The sequence below is a fragment of the Schistocerca cancellata genome, chromosome 8, assembly GCF_023864275.1.
Source record: "Schistocerca cancellata isolate TAMUIC-IGC-003103 chromosome 8, iqSchCanc2.1, whole genome shotgun sequence".
Lineage (NCBI taxonomy): Eukaryota > Metazoa > Arthropoda > Insecta > Orthoptera > Acrididae > Schistocerca > Schistocerca cancellata.
In genome coordinates, this window is record NC_064633.1 from 73511342 (window position 1) to 73530837 (window position 19496).

At 45.6% G+C, this 19496-nt stretch overlaps 1 protein-coding gene across 1 annotated transcript in view; it reads right to left on the reverse strand.

Annotated features, from left to right (window-relative positions):
• Nucleotides 1-9516: 9516 nt before the first annotated feature.
• Nucleotides 9517-19496, reverse strand: part of LOC126095363 (translation initiation factor IF-2-like) — a 46456-nt gene continuing 36476 nt past the window's right edge. Inside the window, exon 5 of the mRNA XM_049910170.1 lies at nucleotides 9517-10258. Coding sequence (XP_049766127.1) covers nucleotides 9517-10258 — 742 coding nt within the window. The remainder of the gene's footprint in view (nucleotides 10259-19496) is intronic.

Genomic DNA, 19496 nt, shown 5'->3' on the forward strand with positions numbered 1-19496 from the left:
ATGTTTTGAAGAACAAATTCCTTCCTGCACCGCAACAAAAACGTCCGGGAAGGGCTGTGCGTGTGCTGTTTCACCAAGACAACGCACCCGCACATCGAGCTAACGTTACGCAACAGTTTCTTCGTGATAACAATTTTGAAGTGATTCCCCATGCTCCCTACTCAGCTGACCTGGCTCCTAGTGACTTTTGGCTTTTTCCAACAATGAAAGACACTCTCCGTGGCCGCACATTCACCAGCTGGGCTGCTATTGCCTCAGCGATTTTCCAGTGGTCAAAACAGACTCCTAAAGAAGCCTTCGCCGCTGCCATGGAATCATGGCGTCAGCGTTGTGAAAAATGTGTGCCTCTGCAGGGCGATTACGTCGAGAAGTAACGCCAGTTTCAACGATTTCGGGTGAGTAGTTAATTAGAAAAAAAATCGGAGGCCTTAGAACTTGAATGCACCTCGTAATGCGTGCGGCTGTCCAGGCGGATAACAGACGTACACAATCATAAACGTATGTCGCTTAGTCTGTTGTAATATTTGGGGTACGTTTTATGCTCTCGCAGTATAATCTTCCTGTAGGTTGAAAATTTCCTTTGTAGGAATCAACACAGACTCCCCAAACAACGATCTTGCGAAACTAAACTCTCTCTGTTCATATAGGAGGCCGGTTGATGTCTTGTTTCTCCATTTCCAAAAGGCAATCTGTGCAGTTCTTCAATGTCATCTAACAAAGAAAATACAAGAGTGTCAGTTAAGCTTTGTGATTTTTTTTCCGAAGGTTTCTACATAACGCAACACACCGTGTCAACTTACAAATGCGAATCTTCGGGTGTCTCCCGAAGGAATGTTATTACTGTTAGGGAACGTGCTCAAGCAGATAACATAGGAAGCACCACGAGGCTGTTTGTGGATGATACTGTGATATACAGAAAAGCCGCAATGCTAAGAAATTGTAACGGAATGCTGGGTTCTCTGAAGATGATCGATGTTTGGTGCGGGTATTGGTATTTGACAATCAATTTCTTTCTCTGACCGCATGTATCGTGACATATCGGTAATCGTGCAATACAATTGCTTAAGCTGTGCACAGTGCTATAATGTCATCTTTTCTTGCAAGAATACTTGGAGTTTATCATTTTTGTTCACCCATTGCACCACAGTGTTGCGAGTAAGGTAACAGCGGCATGTCGGCAGTCGCAAGTCGCAGTGGCGAGTTTACATGCGATTCAAATGCCAGCTAGACCACATATATGTCATAGCACATTATACCGTCACTTTTTTATTCCCATGGGATTATTCGTTTAATAAGTAGAGAACCACACTCCTTTTTCTGAAAGGAGGTTCATTTTATTCAGGATCCCAGTACACCACGTTACTCCCCACTCTTGTGCCCAAACCCTAATTTATCTGCATAATATCCGTTCAATGGGTCGGCCTAACTTCTCCCTACTGGGAGGGCCTGTATGCCGGCACGGTACCACTCTACTGGCCGACGCCACGGTGCACCAGTTACCTGCCCATCATCCACGTGCTGCCTGCCGGGGAGTGCATCCTTCATTGGACCGAACAGTCGGAAGGTGTGAGGTCCGGGCTGTAGGGTGGATGAGGACAGTCCAGCGAAGTTTTGTGGGCACTATCAACAGAGACATCCAGTTGCGCAGCGAGGTGTCTGACTGTGGTCCGCCGATCACCTCGAATGAGACTGTCTGCACGTTCCAACACTGCAAGAGTCGCAGCGGCGTGCGGGTGATCGGACGGGCTCGCGCGGCCTCGTTGCGACGACGGCAGGCGCCTCTCCCAGCCGTGCCAGTGCTTTCGTCCACTGCCACGTCTCTGTAGACATTCTGTAAGTGGCTACGAATACCTGCGATGCTCTCGATTTTCGAAAAAACAAACTGAGTGACAGCCCTCTGCTCGGAATTCACCACCTGCCTTACAGGCGCTGATCTGAAGGCTGCGTATAGCGCCGCCACCTGTCGGAGCTTCAGGAAACTGTAGAGGCCGAAGCGGGAGTGTTCTACGACCTCCCACAACAAATTCCTCATTTTTTCAAACCTAAGTTGGGCTAGAAAAAAATGTGTTTCATTACTTATTGAACGCCTCTTGTATATTTATTAGTCGTCACTGAAAAACTTGGATAAGTTGAAGTTTCCGTCTGAAGAATTCATTGGAAATTGTGAAGACTGGCTATCTGCAGACGTTATGTAATTCCACTATTGGTGTGCCTACACACATGAAAATATAAAATGTTTGTCATCTGTGCAGAATATTTCCAATAAAAGCCTTTATAATTTGTATCGTCGTCTTATTGTAATTAAATCCGTTTGACAACGATGTTTGAAATAAATCTTACTGCTCGATGCATGACCGAATAAGGTGGAACAGATGAAAAGTAGTCACGTGAGATGATTTCCGCACACTGGCCGGCACTAGACCGAGCACGGGGAAACGACAATCGTAACATAGTACTCTGTACCAGACGTCGCAAGATGGCTGGATGAGTATAGAAGCAAGTGAGGAAACAGGGACAGGACACAGCGCGGCGCGCCTCCGCCTACCTGTCGAGCTGCGCCGTGGCGACGGGCGACCCCCTGGAGGCGGGGTAGCGCGCCGCGGGCGCCACCGGCGGCGACTCGCCGCCCCCGAACCGGCCGCACGCCTCGTCCGCCGCCGCCGCCGCCGCCGGCGACTGCCGCGCGCTGCCCCCAGCCAGCCGCGGCGCTTCCTGCGGGACATACAGCCAGCGGCTCTCACCCGGTGCGTGCCTAAGGCAACTCAACTCGTATCGCTCCTACAAAGTAAAACTGGCCGTTAAAATATCTCATCCAGCTTAGGATGGGCAAATGATACTACCGTACGATGTTAACTCTGTTGCCTGTCTTAAGGTCGGTGAAATATTTCCTGCCTCGCGGTCTGGGGCGCCTCGAAACGGTTCGCGCACCTCCCCTCGTCGGAGGTTCGAGTCCTCCCTGAGGCATGGCTGTTTGTGTTGTCCTTACCCGAAGTTAGTTAAATTGAGATTAAGTAGTGTGTAAGCCTAGGGACCGATGACCTCAGCACTTTGGTCCCGTAGGAACTTGCCACAAATTTCCAAATATTTCCTATGCCAGTTTCATTTTGCCCACCCTGTATTTACTACCAAGTGGATCAACGTCTAGAGAATTTCACAAAAAATATATTTGAAATAAAAAAATTTAAAAATGTTTATCAGGTTACACAATATTACAACATCGAATAATTATTTCTAAAAGTTATAGAATCACAGAGTTCGTATATGCAGCATGGGTAAAAATTGTAGCATCCAGAGGAGATATCACAGTAATACCGTGTAACACCTTTTCAATTCGGTGAGGAAGACAATTCACATTTCAGGAATGCCATGTCGAGCAACAGCCACTCAATGATGACTACGTCTTGTAGACCGACCAAACTGTGAGGACGTTAGTTATAAAGGGCAGCCAAATGTAAACGACACAGATTAAATAAAGGGACTAAACTGTTAATTATTTCAAAACTAATCGCGTAATTGTTAATACATTTATCCCACTTTGAAACGGGCCAGTTAACGCCTTCGTGGAAGGATGTCTGCAGTTGCCAACGGAGTTATGACAATACTACTCGTACACGTCTCGGTCAGAAGCAAATCGACGGCCGAGAATATCTTTCCTCAGGGACCACATGTCGCTAAGGTTATTTCGACTAAACTGCAGAACTTTCGTTGGGAAGCCCTTATACATCCTCCACAAAGTCCCTATGCCTTTCGATGCGATTTCCATATTTTTGGAGTCCTGAAAGGAAGGCATTAGTGGCTGTCGGTTTGCTTCGGACAAATAGGTGCACGCCTGCTTAAACTCGTGGTTCCGTAGGCAAGTGCCGACATTTTTCCACGAAGGACTAAGCATTTTCTCTCACACTGAGAAGATGTATTAACAGTTATGGTGATTATCTTTGGAATAATAAACAGGATACTTACTTTTTTTCCATATTTATCGTTTTTATTTGAGTGTCCCTTATAGTACATTTCACTCAATCAACGAAATAGTCTCCGAAATGTTTTGTACATTCAAGACTGCACGATTTAGAGGATGAGTCGAGGCGCGATAGCTTATCAGACTGTTCGTCAAAACAAGCACGCACGTGTTCTGCCCTGTGTGCGCGGCTGTTATCTTGGAGTACGAATGATTCGACGGCAATAATTACAGTCACAAAATATTGAAGTAAACATCCTAGTACGTTTACGTTAACACGAATGAAAGGCACCGTATGATGGTACGAATAACAGAAGCAAAACATCACAGAGGCACGCCTGCCCTTGAGTTAGGCCTTCCATAAACGGCCGACTCACCTCATCGCTGCGTCGTCGATGCATTCGATGAGAATCACCACTTCCCGGATTACACTGGACTCGTCCTTCCAGTTAAAGCCCAGTTTCTGTGTTGTTTGGCCCACTAAAGATATGGTGCTTTGTATGTCGTTGTCACTCATCTCCTTTTACGAGGTATCCGACTCCAAACATTTATTGCATCGAACTCTTTGGCAGTGTTCGTAGCGAATCATTTTTCGGTAGGCCAGCATTCACTGATAGCTGTAATTCCTGTTGGATTTGAAACTGATAGTCGTTGACAAGGTTAAACACTCATCTCCATTCTCTCGCTGTCAGTTATGATGCCTTTCGGCCACTGTTTCTACGCCGCTTTACATAACTACAAGCGGTACACCACTCCTTGCAGTCACGTTAGACAGTCTCATTTGATACACCAACAAATCGGGCAAATTCATTCATGTTCTGGTCATAGACACCGTCGAAACACGATGACTCATGTCTGCCATCCTGATTTATCCACATCGATCAACCTTACTACACTGAAATAGTAGAGCGGAATAGATAGTCCACACCCCTTCTCTGCTATGACTAATGTTAACGGTGGATGGTCGTATGTCCGCCTCTACGTCATCTACAACGGTCGTAACTGCCCAGTTTGGTTTTTTACGTGGGTGACTAATATTTCGGTCAGTATACTTACATGACGCTTAGTTGCACCTTATAAAACCTCCAAAAACAGGACATCAGAACCTGATACAAGAAATCAAAAATTTTTTCCGAAGATCCCCTTCAGTGAGTCGTTAAATAGTATAATACACCTAAGTCTGTGCATATGTTCAATTTTAGAAGGTATGGATACGATAATCTATGATTGTGCAGTTTACAAATTCATGACTTTAAAAATTACACGTCTCTAGTACCTTGTTTGGAAATCTGCATATTCGATTAATGTGGTCTTTGAAGAAGAAGGTCTTTGACTTCTTGTTATAAGAATGTAGAACGGTGCAGTTTTTGGTGTAGAATTACAAACATTTCCTAAATGCTTAATAATGTTCAATTCTGTTTGCTTGTCTCCATCACTCGTTGAGACTTGGCGTGATCTATCCATTCCATATGAATTAAATTAAAACCTAATTTCGGATGTTGGAGTCCCTGTCTCAACACGGTATACTTCAACTGGAGCCTTACTGCATCTCCTAGTCTTGTCCCAGTCAACGTCTTCCTCTTTATGTTTGTAAACATTATATTTGCTGTTAGTAGCTGGAATTTTCTGTGCATTTCAAGTAGTCTTTCCAATTTTTTACTCTTTCTGCCTAGACCGTATATCTTCCATTACTGTAGCACTTCGGTCTCCCATGATAATTCGATTTTTGTCTCCCTTTACATACTGAATTGAACTTTTCAATGCCATCACATACTCCTCTGCTTGTGAAGTCTGAGTGTATACACTGATCAGACAAGAACATTATGCCTACCGACCTGGTATCGACTTAAACCCGTTCAGGCGATCGCAGCGTCATCTGGCGAGGCGTGACTAGTAGTCAAACACACGCACGGTGCATATGGTATCAGTGAGTAGAAAGGGAAGGCGAAGGCGTGCGATCTACACTGTGTGATCAAAAGTATCCGGACATCTGGCTGAAAATGACTTACAAGTTCGTGGCGCCCTCCATCGGTAATGCTGGAACTCAGTATTGTGTTGGCCCACTTGATGACAGCTTCCACTCTCGCAGCCACACGTTCAGTCAGCTACTGGAAGGTTTCTTGAGGAATGGCAGCCCTTCCTTCATAGAGTGGTGCACTCAGGAGACGTATCGGTGTCGGTCGGTGAGGCCTGGCATAAGTCGGCGTTCGAAAACATCCCAAAGGTGTTCTATAGGATTCAGGTCTGGACTCTGTGCAGGCAAGTCCACTGCAAGGATGTTATTGTCGTGTAACCACACCGCCACAGGCCGTGCATTACGAACCGGTGCTCGGTCGTGTTGAAAGATGCAATCGCCATACCCGAATTTCTCTACAACAGCGGGAAGCGAGAAGGTGCTTAAAGCATCAATGTAGGCTTGTACTGTGATAGTACCACGCAAAACAACAAGGGGTACAAGCCCCCTCAATGAAAGACACGACCACACCAATCACCGCCGCTTCCGATTTTACTGTTGGCACTACACCCGCCGGTAGATGACGTTCACCGGGCATTCGCCATACCTGCACACTGCCATCGGATCGCAACATTGTGTACCAATTGTGTACCGTGATTCGTCACTACACAAAACGTTTTTCCACTGTTCAATCGTCCATTGTTTATGCTCCTTACACCAAGCGAGGCGTCGTTTGGCATTTACGGGCGTGATGTGTGACATTGAGCAGCCGCTCGACCATGAAATGCAAGTTTTCTCACCTCCCGCCTAACTGTCATATTGCTTTCAGTGGACCCTGATTCAGTTTGGAATTCCTGTGGGACGGTCTGGATAGATGTCTGTCTGTTACACATTACGACACTCTTCAACTGTCGGCTGTCCCTGCCAGTCAACAGACGAGGTCAGCTTGAACGCTTTTGTGCTGTACGTGTCCCTTCACGTTTCCGCTTCACTATCACATCGGAAACAGTGGACCTAGGGATGTGTAGGAGTGTAGAAATGTCACGTACAGGCGTATGACACAAGTGACACCCAATCACCTAACCACGTTCGAATTCCGCGAGTTCCACAGAGTGCGCCATTCTGCTCTCACACGATGTCTAATGACTACTTAGGTCGCTGATATGGAGTACCTGTCAGCAGGTGGCAGTACGATGCACCTAATATGAAAAACTTACGTTTTCGTGGGTGTCCCAATACTTTTGATCACATAGTGTATCTGATTTTAACCGAGGGTAGATTTTGATAGTCTGACGGTTCGGCACGAACATTTCGGAAACTGCACCGCTTGTCGTGTGTTCGAGGAGTGCTGTGGTGCGTTGCGAGAAACCCGCTCCAGGCGTCGTGGTGCTGGCCGGCCACCCCTCATTACAGATGTCACATGTCGTGGGATGGGCACGCTGGTAAAACAGGACAGGCTGCGAACAGTGGCCGAACTAACGTCAGATTCTAATGCTGGGCAGAGTGCGAGTGTGTCTGAGCACACTCGTAACAACGGGCGTCCGCATACCGACGGGAGGGCGTGAATCCGTCGTCTTCCAAGACTTGTACACTTGTACTGCGAGACGGAGACAAGCTGGCGGCGCCTTCATTATACTGGAGACAACATTCGCTGGATCTTGTGCAAGGCACCATAACGGCCAAAGAGTATCACACACTTTTTTCAGACCACGTACACCCTTTCATGACGTTCATTTTTTCCGCCGGCAGTGGCATTTTACATGAAGATAATGCGCCATTTGAGAAGGCGAGGAGTGTGATGGAGTGGTTGGAGGAACAAAGTGGCGAGTTCCAGTTGATATGCCGGCTCTCCATCTCGCCAGTCCTGGACGCGATCGAACACATCTGGGTTGTTATTGAACGTGGTGTAAAGCTCATCGCCTCCCTCCCTGGAATTTACGGGAATTAGGTGACTCGTGTGTGCAGATGTGGTGCCAACTCACTCCAGAGATCTCCCGAGGCATCATTATTTCCATGTCACGACGCGTCGCCGCTGTTATCCACGCCAAAAGTAGACATACCGGGTTTTAGGTAGGTGACGATAATGTTCTAGCTGATCAGTGTACATAATCTGTTGTTGGCGTTGATTTGCTGTCGGTTCTGATCAGAATAACACCATCACTGTAATGTTCGCAGCAAGTGACATTTTTCCCCTATCTTCCTAATCATAATTAATCCTATTTCTCTAATACCATTTTCTGCTGTTGTTCTTACTGTACTTTCATCTGTCCACAAATCCTCATATTCTATCAATTTCACTTTACTGACTGCTGCTATATCTAGACTTAGCATTTGCATTTCCGTTTTCAGATTTTCGAGTTTTCCTTCCACATTGAGACTTCCGTCATCGCAGACTCCAACTCATAGAATGTCACTTTTAGGTAGGTTTTCCAATATTTTTACCGTAGTGAGCTCCATCATGTCAGTGCCGTCGTGGAGAAGCCAATGACGGACCAATTCGCATTCCTCCATAGTCAAGGACAATTTCCCAACCGAAGGACAGAATGGTTCTCTGAATACGTATCCAGTCCTGTACGCCCTTTGACAAAGCCACTGGCAGAAAAAAAGTGCTCGTAGTAGCCGTGCAACAGTGCTTTCGTCACACGAAAGTTGAGGGACGCTTGTAAATGCATGCTTGTCTCTCAACGTATGCCTGCGAGTAATTCGGTTCACACCTGTGTTCACACTGAGCGCCTCTGCTTCCGTGCGGGGCAAGCTAGAGCCGCACGGCGACCATCCCCAAGGAGAAGAGGCAAAAGCGCACTTTAAGGGTGATTCATCATGCTCCGTACAAAGCGACAGTTTGGCAGGCGTTTCTGAATACTTTTACTCAAAACTGAAGCGAAACAGGGACTCAGGTCGCTTTTATAAGTAGTTTTTTCTTTATATCTCGGAATGTGTCCCACCAAACTATCCTTTCGTTTAGTCAAGTGAACCACGAAACTCCTTTCTCTCCAATTCGCTTGTTTATCTCTGTACAGCTCATTTCAGCATTATTATATATCAGCAAACGCTTCGATTCGATTCTCATGTATTAGTCTTTTTCAAGAAAGCGTTCGCCACTATCGGTTACTTACAGCCCTTATGCTCTTTACTTCCCCAGCCGTAACTTATTTTGCTGTCCAAGCAGTGAATATTCGCCTTTTACTTTTAGTATCTCAGTTCATAACGAAATTTCATCAACATTTATTTCTATTATACTCCATTATTCAAATTCTACTTTTATTGTTGTTGATATTATATTTTCGAGAAACTATCGATTCCATTCAACTTACGTTCCACGCCCTCTAATGTGTCTGAGACAACACAAATGCCATTAATAAACGGCGAAGTTTTTAATGTTTTCACTGCAATTTAATTCTTTTTCCAAGTGTTTCCTTGGTTTCCTTTCCTGTTTTCACTATATACGAAATGAATGACATGATGAGTAGGCTGCAACAAAGTCTCACTTCTTTCTCACTGGTTGCCTCCACTGACGCAGTTCGACTGTTAGAAATGCAGTCCCGTTTCTGTACAAGTTGTAGATAAAAGCTTTCTCTACATCTAGTTCGAATAACTGAGTGACGGGTTAGGGAGAGGAGTTGTGAGCTGGGTAGATGGGTAGAGAGGGCCGGCTCACCTCCTTGGAGACGGGCACGGCGTACAGCGGCGCCGGCACGACGGGCGAGTCGCGGTCGTAGTGCGAGAACCGGTCCAGCTCGGCGTCGCTGGCGCCGCCCCTGCCGGGATAGCGGTCCAGCTCGGCGTCGCCGGCGCCGCCCCTGCCGGGATAACGGTCCAGCTCGGCGTCGCTGGCGCCGCCCCTACCGGGATAACGGTCCAGTTCGGCGTCGCTGGCGCCGCCCCTGCCGGGATAACGGTCCAGCTCGGCGTCGCTGGCGCCACCCCTGCCGGGATAGCGGTCCAGCTCGGCGTCGCTGGCGCCACCCCTGCCGGGATAACGGTCCAGCTCGGCGTCGCTGGCGCCGCCCCTGCCGGGATAACGGTCCAGCTCGGCGTCGCTGGCGCCACCCCTGCCGGGATAACGGTCCAGCTCGGCGTCGCTGGCGCCGCCCCTGCCGGGATAACGGTCCAGCTCGGCGTCGCTGGCGCCACCCCTGCCGGGATAACGGTCCAGCTCGGCGTCGCTGGCGCCGCCCCTGCCGGGATAACGGTCCAGCTCGGCGTCGCTGGCGCCACCCCTGCTCGGGTAGCGATCGCCGGCGCGCACCACCGACGTGGAAGAGTCGCGGCCACCGCTGCCCGCGAACCGGTCAGCCATCGTCGACTGCACAGACACCGTAGAGTCCCGGCCGGAGCCCGCGGCGAACCTGCGGCCAAAACCAGAGTCGTACAGTCTGCGACTCTTATTTATACTCTGGCACACTATTTGTAATAGTATGAGACTGTTTATACTATGATGAATCTAGCTAGCCCCATCGGTAAATTTGCTCTATTAATGCACTGTACGATACCACCTAAATTTTGTCGGACTTGAGCTAATTTTCACGTTGAGTGTATATTTCCTACGTGTGCATGGTCATAGAGTTTTCTGATTGACAGGTACAATGTTTTTGGATGATACTTTTATTAGTTATGTATGAATATGTTATCATTTATTTATTTATTGTTCCGTGGGACCAAATTAAGGAGAAGTCTCCATGGTCATGGAACGAGTCAATACATGAAATTATAACACGATATTAGAAACAGATAAAATGAAATATAAAAAAAAAACATATTCAGGTGACAAGTCGTAAGTTTAAATGAAGAAAATCAACAATGTAACACTGGAATTTGCTGAATATTTTAGCTCTTCCAGGAGCTCCTCGACAGAATAGAAGCAGTGAGCCATGAGGAAACTCTTCAGTTTAGACTTAAAAGAGTTGGGGCTACTGCTAAAATTTTTGAGTTCTTGTGGTAGCTTATTGAAAATGGATGCAGCAGAATACTGCACTCCTTTCTGCACAAGAGTCAAGGAAGTGCATTCTACATGCAGATTTGATTTCTGCCTAGTATTAACTGAGTGAAAGCTGCTAACTCTTGGGAATAGGCTAATATTGCTAACAACAAACGACTGTGAGGGCAATGTCAGAATTCCCAGATTTTTCAATAGGGGTCGACAAGACGTTCTCGAACTTACACCACATATAGATCTAACAGCCCGTTTTTGAGCCAAAAATACCCTTTTTGAATCAGAAGAATTACCCCAAAAAATTATACCATACGACATAAGCGTATGAAAATATGCGAAGTAGACTACTTTTCGTGTTGAAGTGTCACTTATTTCAGATACTGTTCTAATGGTAAATAAAGCAACATTTAGCTTCTGAACAAGATCCTGGACATGGGCTTTCCACAACAGCTTACTATCTATCCGAACGCCTAGGAACATGAACTGTTCCGTCTCGCTTATAATATGCCTATTCTGTCTGATCAAAATATCGGTTCTTGTTGAATTGTGAGTTAGAAACTGTAAAAACTGAGTCTTACTGTGATTTAGCATCAAATTATTTTCCACAAGCCACGAACTTATTTCATGAACTACATTATTTGTTACTGTTTCAATATTACACACAAGATCCTTCACTATCAAGCTCGTGTCATCAGCAAACAGAAATATTTTTGAATCACCTGTGATACTAGAAGGCATATCATTTATATAAATAAGAAAAAGCAGTGGCCCTAGCACCGACCCTTGGGGAACGCCCCACTTAACAGTGCCCCATTGGGACTGAACATCACTACCACTCTCAATATTGCGGAGAATTACCCTCTGCTTTCTGTTCTTAAAGTAAGAGGCGAACCAAATGTAAGCTACTCCCCTTACTCCACAATGGTCCAACTTCTGCAGTAATATTTTGTGGTCAATGCAGCGCACCCCCAAGTCTCATGTTATTACGCCTGACGGCTGTATTAAGATGAGGCCGATCGTGACGCTGAAACAGTTCCACGAAATGCACATTCGTGTTGCCAGTCTGAGTGGCTATCTTTTCCAGGTCACTATCTATGTTATACTCCCCATCCCTACCAATACTATTACCAGCCCCACCCACAATCACTACCTGATTCTCTTTAGTAAAATCCCTACATAACCCCCCTATGTTAACAGTCACCTGAGCCAACCCTGCATTAAGCTTCACAATGCTGGTGACCTGGTACTCACTCCCCAGCACTTCCTGCAACTGCTGGCCTACACCTCTGCCATGAGAACTACCTAACAGCAGAACCTTTTTCTTCCTCTTCGACTTTGCAACTGTTCTAGGCACAGTAACTACTGAGGTCTGCATCCTACATCTACAGCTACTAGAGATTCCTTTCCACTAGACTCTGACAGTTGGTCATATCTATTGTAAACACCAATAGTAAAACTATCTGAAAATCTTCTTCTCCTAGCAGATCTCTTGCCAACAGCCAGCTCCCATTCCCCAACCCCTTCTCCCTCCTCATCCTATCTAACTCCTCCTGTGCGTTTTTCAACTGCACCTGAAGGGCACAGATCTTACGCTCCTGCTCCTCTATCAACTTAATCTTGCTACATAACCTGCAATTCCAGGAGAGGATCTCACCAGAATGCCCACTGGCTTCCCCACTGCATTCCCCCCAGTGAAAATACTTCGAACAAGCCTCACACCGCAATCCACTACTCACGAACCTACGGCAAAGCCCACACTTCTCACTCATGGTAAAATTTTACTTTTTCTAAGTTCCGCTACTACAATAAGAAGATGTTAAAAACCTGACTACAATAATCACAAACTTACTCTACAAGGGAAGTAACTACTATTATTAACAGTATTAATAAATAACAAATGTGAATATAACAAAAGACTAATACAGAAAGAGAATCAAACGTCTAATGACACAGTAACGAAGCTGAAAACAGTTCCCAAAAGGTTCTTCTGAAATTATTTCACCAGAAACACCAAGAACACCGGTTGAAGACTACTAAAGTTCCTAAATAAACCACTATACACAAGCAATTAATTAGTACTTATCTTTCGACGCGCCGCTACAACTGCAACTGGTCAGCGCGGAATGTAAACACAGGCAAGAGGTTAAGTTGCTCGATATGAAACACTCACAAATATCAGGTCACAACACAAGAAAGTCAGAGGTGAATGAAGAAACCACTAATACGTCACTGATATAGTAAATATTATCACAAAAACCGTTAAAATATGTATCTGAAACCTAAAAATATATGAAAACTTAGAGAGCGATCTTACACGCAGTCACTTGCTTATGGCGTCACACCAAAGATACAGCGTCAAAATTAGGGGACACACAGAACGGAAATGAAGTGGAGTCCCATGCTTCTTGACAGAGCGTAGGGGAACGATGAGGGAGTCCCGCACCGTCGTACTAGGCAAGGTCCTAATGGACGTGGTTGGCCGTTAGCTTCCTCCGACCGCAATGGGGATGAATGATGATGATGATGGTGAAGACGACACCTCGACACCCACTCGTCAAGGGGCAGGTGAAAATCCCTCACCCCGCCGAGATTCGAACCTGGGACTCCCGTGTTCGGGAAGCGAGAACGATACCGCGAGACCACGAACTGTGGACAGGGGCACATAACTACCACTAAATTGTCTCGAAATAAATCTACATCATTTACAGTATTTTTTTGTATTCAGTTTTATGTACAAGCAAAATATCTATTTCCATTTGTTTTTGTTTGTTTTACTGTCGGTATGAAATCGTTATTTTTAAGCAACAGGTAATTTATAATTTTTGCAACCTTCGTCATTTGATATTACTATTAAAATCATTACATAAATATCAACGTCAGAAAACAATTTACGTAATTTAAAAATGTTAGATAATCTAAAGCATGGAGGTCATTTTAATCATATTTCAACTTATGTTCTCGAAGGTTCTGGAACATCTATTCCTTCTATATTATACTGTTTCTGGCATCAAGCGTGAGACTTCAGTTCGGGTTCGGTTTTCTGGCAGATCGTTTTAGATCGTTCCTGTCGAGGGAATTTCTTTGGAATTATCTATCAGCTTGGAAGCGTTAAGTTTGGTTTTGATCTGTAGATGTTACATTAAAACTATTAAACTCTCTCCATGCTATTTAAAAGATCCTTGGACGGTAGAATTGAATAATATGTCATAATACGTCCCTAACGCTGAGGCCATTTTGAAAAGCTGAGTAAAATTCCTAAACTATTATGTAATGACACAAACTTTAACCGAGGAAATTATTACTCGAATAATTATGAATATTACTTACAAGGGAACCTCCCCATCACACACCCCTCAGATTTAGTTATAAGTTGGCACAGTGGATAGGCCTTGAAAAACGGAACACAGACCAATCAAGAAAATAGGAAGAACTTGTGTGGAACTATGAAAAAAATAAGCGAAATATACAAACTGAGTAGCCCATGTGCAAGATAGGCCACATTAAGGATAGCCTGGGCCCAGGAACGCCGTGGTCCCGTGGTTAGCGTGAGCAGCTGCGGAACGAGAGGTCCTTGGTTCAAGTCTTTCCTCGAGCGACAACTTTACTTATTTTCGCAAAGTTATGATCTGTCCGTTCGTTCATTGACGTCTCTGTTCACTGTAATAAATTTAGTGTCTGTGTTTTGCGACCGCACCGCAAAACCGTGCGATTAGTAGACGAAAGGACGTGCGTCTCCAATGGGAACCGAAACATTTGATCACAAGGTCATAGGTCAACCGATTCCACCACAGGAAAACACGTCTGATATATTCTATACGACACTGGTGACGGCATGTGCGTCACATGACAGGAATATGTTGTCGAATGGCGAATGGGTAAAGAGATTCTTCTACCTTGTCCGATTTAGGATTTCTTGTGGATGTGATAATCACTCCCAAAAAAGTGATGAAAACATAACAGACGGACAGATAATAATTGTCTGAAAATAAAAAATTAAAATTTTTCACTACAGGGCACACTTGATCAAAGGACCTCTGGTTTCATAGCCGCTCACGCTAACCACGGGACCACGGCTCTACATTGCTTACACACTCCTTAATGTTGCATATCTTGCGCATGGACTACTCAGTTTGTATATTTTGCTTATTTTTTCATAGTCCCACGCAACTTCTTCCTGTTTTCTTGATTGACCTGTGTTCAGTTTTTCAAGGCCTATCCACTGTGCAACTTATAACTAAATCTGAGGGGGGTGCGATGGGGAGGTTCCCTTGTTAGCAGTGTTGTTGTAAAGAACATTTAATTAGAATTGATATTGTGGATTATTTAAGGGAGGTGCATCATAGTACATCGTCATCTACGTCTGCCGCACGCAAGCCTGCTGGCGGCGCGTGCAGCAGTGAAACGTGTGCCGCGCTCTCGCCTCACCCCTTTCCTGTCGATGTCAGACTCAGAAAGTCGTCGGCGTGGCGGCGTATTCGATCTGCGAGCAGTGTGGCTGTGGCCCTCCTAAACGAAGCTGCCTGGTGGCGAATGGCAGCTGCAGCAGCGTTGCGAATCCAGCCCTCGACATGTGAACACCATTGGCGGGGCCTGCTCGCCGCAGCACACCAGTTTCACGACCCACCGCTCTGCCTCCTTGGTCCGTATCACCAACAGCGGTGGTTACCATCGAGCTATGTTGAAGTTGTTTGTTCGACGTGTGTCGCCTTGCACGTCGAAAACCGCCAGTGGTCGAGTGTCCGGGACTGCGGACACAGGCGCACCTCGCTGGTTGCGAAGAAGTGCTGGCTGGCCTCGGTCATTACTCAGAAAGCAGTTGCTGGCGTTAGCCTAAGGGAAGTTGATTGTCCCAAGAGTTTATGAGATTCCAGCTTTGTCCGTTTGCTGTATTTATTCGGCGTTCAGTTACATGCCAGTTCATGAGCAATAGTGTAAGACTTCCATCTGCCTTGAGATTTTACTTAGCGATAACTGTGTTAATAAGGACTGCACTGTTTGGTATATGTAAAATTTTTATAGAGTTTCATGTCACTCGCTTCTCCGGTAGCATTTTCCATGCATGGAGACTAGGCGATTTACAAATTACGAGTTTTAAGTATACAATTTTACTGAAGAGGTCATGATTTTTGCTACGGTGCTTTTCTTAAAATTATTTCAGATTCTATTCTCGTATCTGCCGAGAAACTTGTTTAGGTACACTTATGCAACTGTTTAAAATTATATTCTCCTTTAGTTCGTAATATCATCGTCGATAGGTGAGAGTTTTCTGCTTACGAATAATGCTGCGTGTTTTTTTGTGGGACTATTTTGGTGTAATACACCTGAGCTAGCAATGCACTTTTGATTAAATGCAATTTAGAACAAATCTATCACATCGACCCTCACGTAGCCCTCTCATTCATTTAAACCGTGTCACTATTCGAGTCGCGAATGTTGCACAGAAACAATGAAATTAAATGAAATGGTCGTGTGGGATTGCTGGCCGGGAGGCCCCAACAAGGGGAAGTTCGGCCACCGATTGCGAGTCTTATTTCAGTTGTCGCCACATTGGGCGACTCGCGTGCCTGTGATGAGGATGAAATGATGATGAGAAGAACACAACAGCTAGTCCACGAGCGGAGAAAATCTCCAACCCGGCCGCGAATTGAATCTGGGCCCGCTACATGGGAGGCAAGCACATTACCTTCCAGCTAAGGAGGTGTACACAGAAACAATTAATGTTGCTAACACTCCGAGCTCGAATTTCTCTAATTTTACCATCATAGACTCTGCAAGAGATAAACGTAGGAAGATGCAATACATTGCTTGACGCTTCTAGAAAAGTGCGCTCTCCGACTCATAACAGTGAACCACACCGTGATGTTCGACACCTCTCTTGCAAGGTCTTCCACTGGAGTTGGATAAGAATCTCTGCGAGACTTCTGCACTAACAAATCGAATCTGTGACGAAACGTGCAACTTTTCTTTGGATATTCTCTACATCATCTACAAATTGTGTCTGGTGCCCGTCCTAGCTTGACGAGCAACATGTTGCGAATCTCAGTCTCGCATATCGTACGAATTAGAACACTTCAGAGCTATTCCGCTGGTACAGCTATGAGCGAGCGTCGGGGAGAAGCGTTGCCTCAATATTTTAGAAACGATAATAGGCAGCGTCGACCAAGTGACGCCGGGGAACAAACGGGGCTACATCCCTAGCACTGCCCGCAGTGCCAGGCCTTCTTCCCCACAGCACTCATACGGAAATGGAGGTATACTGAATACTTTACTAGCCTCGCCAGAATTTTCTAGAGGCCGCCCTGTGACGTCATACGCCGGACCGCCGTTCACCTCGATGATTCACTTTGTGGAAACGACTATTGACCTAACGTAAAAAATGTGATTCACCCGGAGAGCCGACAGGTTTTCATACATCGATGGTCGATTCTGTATGATTCCGCGCCCACTGCAGTCGTCGCTGACGATGTCTTTGGGTCAACATTTGAACATGTAGGTGTGGTCTGCTGTGGAGTAGAGATGGGAGATCCGCTCTTGAACTAATTCATAGAGTTGTATCTTTCAAAGGAGTGAACAATCAGTGATTCAGAAAAAAAGAACGGTAGCTCCAAACGTTTCCCACGGCAGAGAGAGAGAGAGAGAGAGAGAGAGACGGAGCATATCAGCAGCGCCTCTGCTGGCCAGAGCACAGTGCACGCCACACAACACAGCCAGCGCCGGCCTCTGCCCTGCTTCTACCTTGGCTGCCTGCATTGTGCAGTGCCCCATTGGATTATGTGTTTCACATATGCCGTGCCGTCTCTGTGTGTCCTCTGCCGCGTGCAGTGAGTGTCTGGCGCAGCTTAACTTAGCATCGCACTCTGTCGGCGATCGTTTCAGTCGCACGTCCTGCCCTCTGGGCAGTTGATGCGAGCAACAGGACAGAGAGCCACCTAGTGGATAACATAGCAACTACTTGCAACAACCTGCTCGCAAGGGAACGGACGATTTGTCTCGGAGCGGGTGAGTTCACCGCTCCCCCCACCCTCGGAACTCGTCCGTTCAACGCTCACCCCACCGTCTCGACTCTAGCCAGAGCGTTGAGCAAAGCTACTCAGGTGTCACTCTGGTCTCTGCGGTCTCAGCTCATGCAGTAATACAGCTCGCGGCTCGACCTGCTCGCCTCAGCGCCTCTGGATCGGAGTTCGTCCCTACTGGATATTGTTCTTCGTAGTAATACTGCTATGTATATTACATTATTATGTTATATATACATCAATTGTTTTTATTTTATTTTTATTTGTTTAAACTGATTAGATTAGGTTCCTGACGACTCCTCTTACTATAGGATTTTTATTATGGACACTCGAATTTACGCTTTAATTACGAGCGAACTGATAAACGTATCGCAAAATGTGATACACCAATATTTTCCTTGTTTTATTCTGCGTAAGGCTATATGCAGCACTTTCGTTTTACAGTCAAATTTGTATTTTTTTTCTTATTCTGGTACGAGTTTTGCGATTTTAGGCGTCTTCGAAAGGAAACGTTCACTTTAAAAATATATGGCTTGCGATGTATTTGTATGAGGTTAATGAAATTTTAATACATTATAGCCAAATATATTGTTAATGTAAATCTCAAGTTCCAACATTTTCCGATCACCCAAAAAACCATGATAGTGCAAAATAAATCAATAATCAAAAACTTTGTCATATCGTCGAAATTTCAATAAACAATACAAAATTCTTACTCATTATCTGTGTTACTTCAAAATAGGATCAAATAAGATCAAAATACAGGTATAGTACTGGAATAAACCAAGTTTAAAGGGCAATGTGCCTTCCATTTATTTTCTATTGTAAATGAGTGGTGAGTCATGAAAAAGAGCTAATTCATTTCAGGGAGTGAACAGTTCTGATCCAATCTCTGAAAAGAACAGTTTTGCCCATCTCTACTGTGGAGCACCGTGTTCAACAAGTTACGATGTACAGTGTGCTCCGAAACGCTTATGCGTGCACCAACACTGCGCTCTTTTGGCAGATGCCACAGATCACCTTCTATCCTCCTTTACAGAACAGACAAGCCTCCGAATCCCACGTTCTATGAAGAGTCGTGGACGTCCAATCATTTGGCACCTAGTGGTACATTACTGTCCTTCGATCTCTTTCCATAGATGCCCACGACAGTATCACATGAACATTCGACCAGCTTCGCCATTTTCGAGATACTCGTTCACAGGCTCTGCCCTTTGTCGAAGTCGCCTATCTCAATGGATTTCCTCATCTGCAGCTCATTTGCGCAAGGGTGATGCCCCGTCCATGTCTGATCTGCTTGCATACTCTCGTTACCGTGCCATGTACCCCAACGCCACCAGGCGTCATCCAACGCCTCGGTGGTCAGTAGTCACAACGTTTTGGCTGATCAGTTTATTTTCCTTCAAACTATTCATACATTATGCTGTGTTACTTTAATAGGTTAGCTAACGTTACTGGAGCGATATGCATGGGAAATTCAGAAGGTAAGTTACGCATGTCATCCAAATGCGCAACACTAGAGGTGCGATGTCAGAAGAGAGTACGTGCTGTGGACTCCCTGCAGACATAGTTTTACTACGGTGGGGGTGGTAGGTGCACCACAGCTTGGGAGTGATATCACGTAGCAACTGAAAATGTATT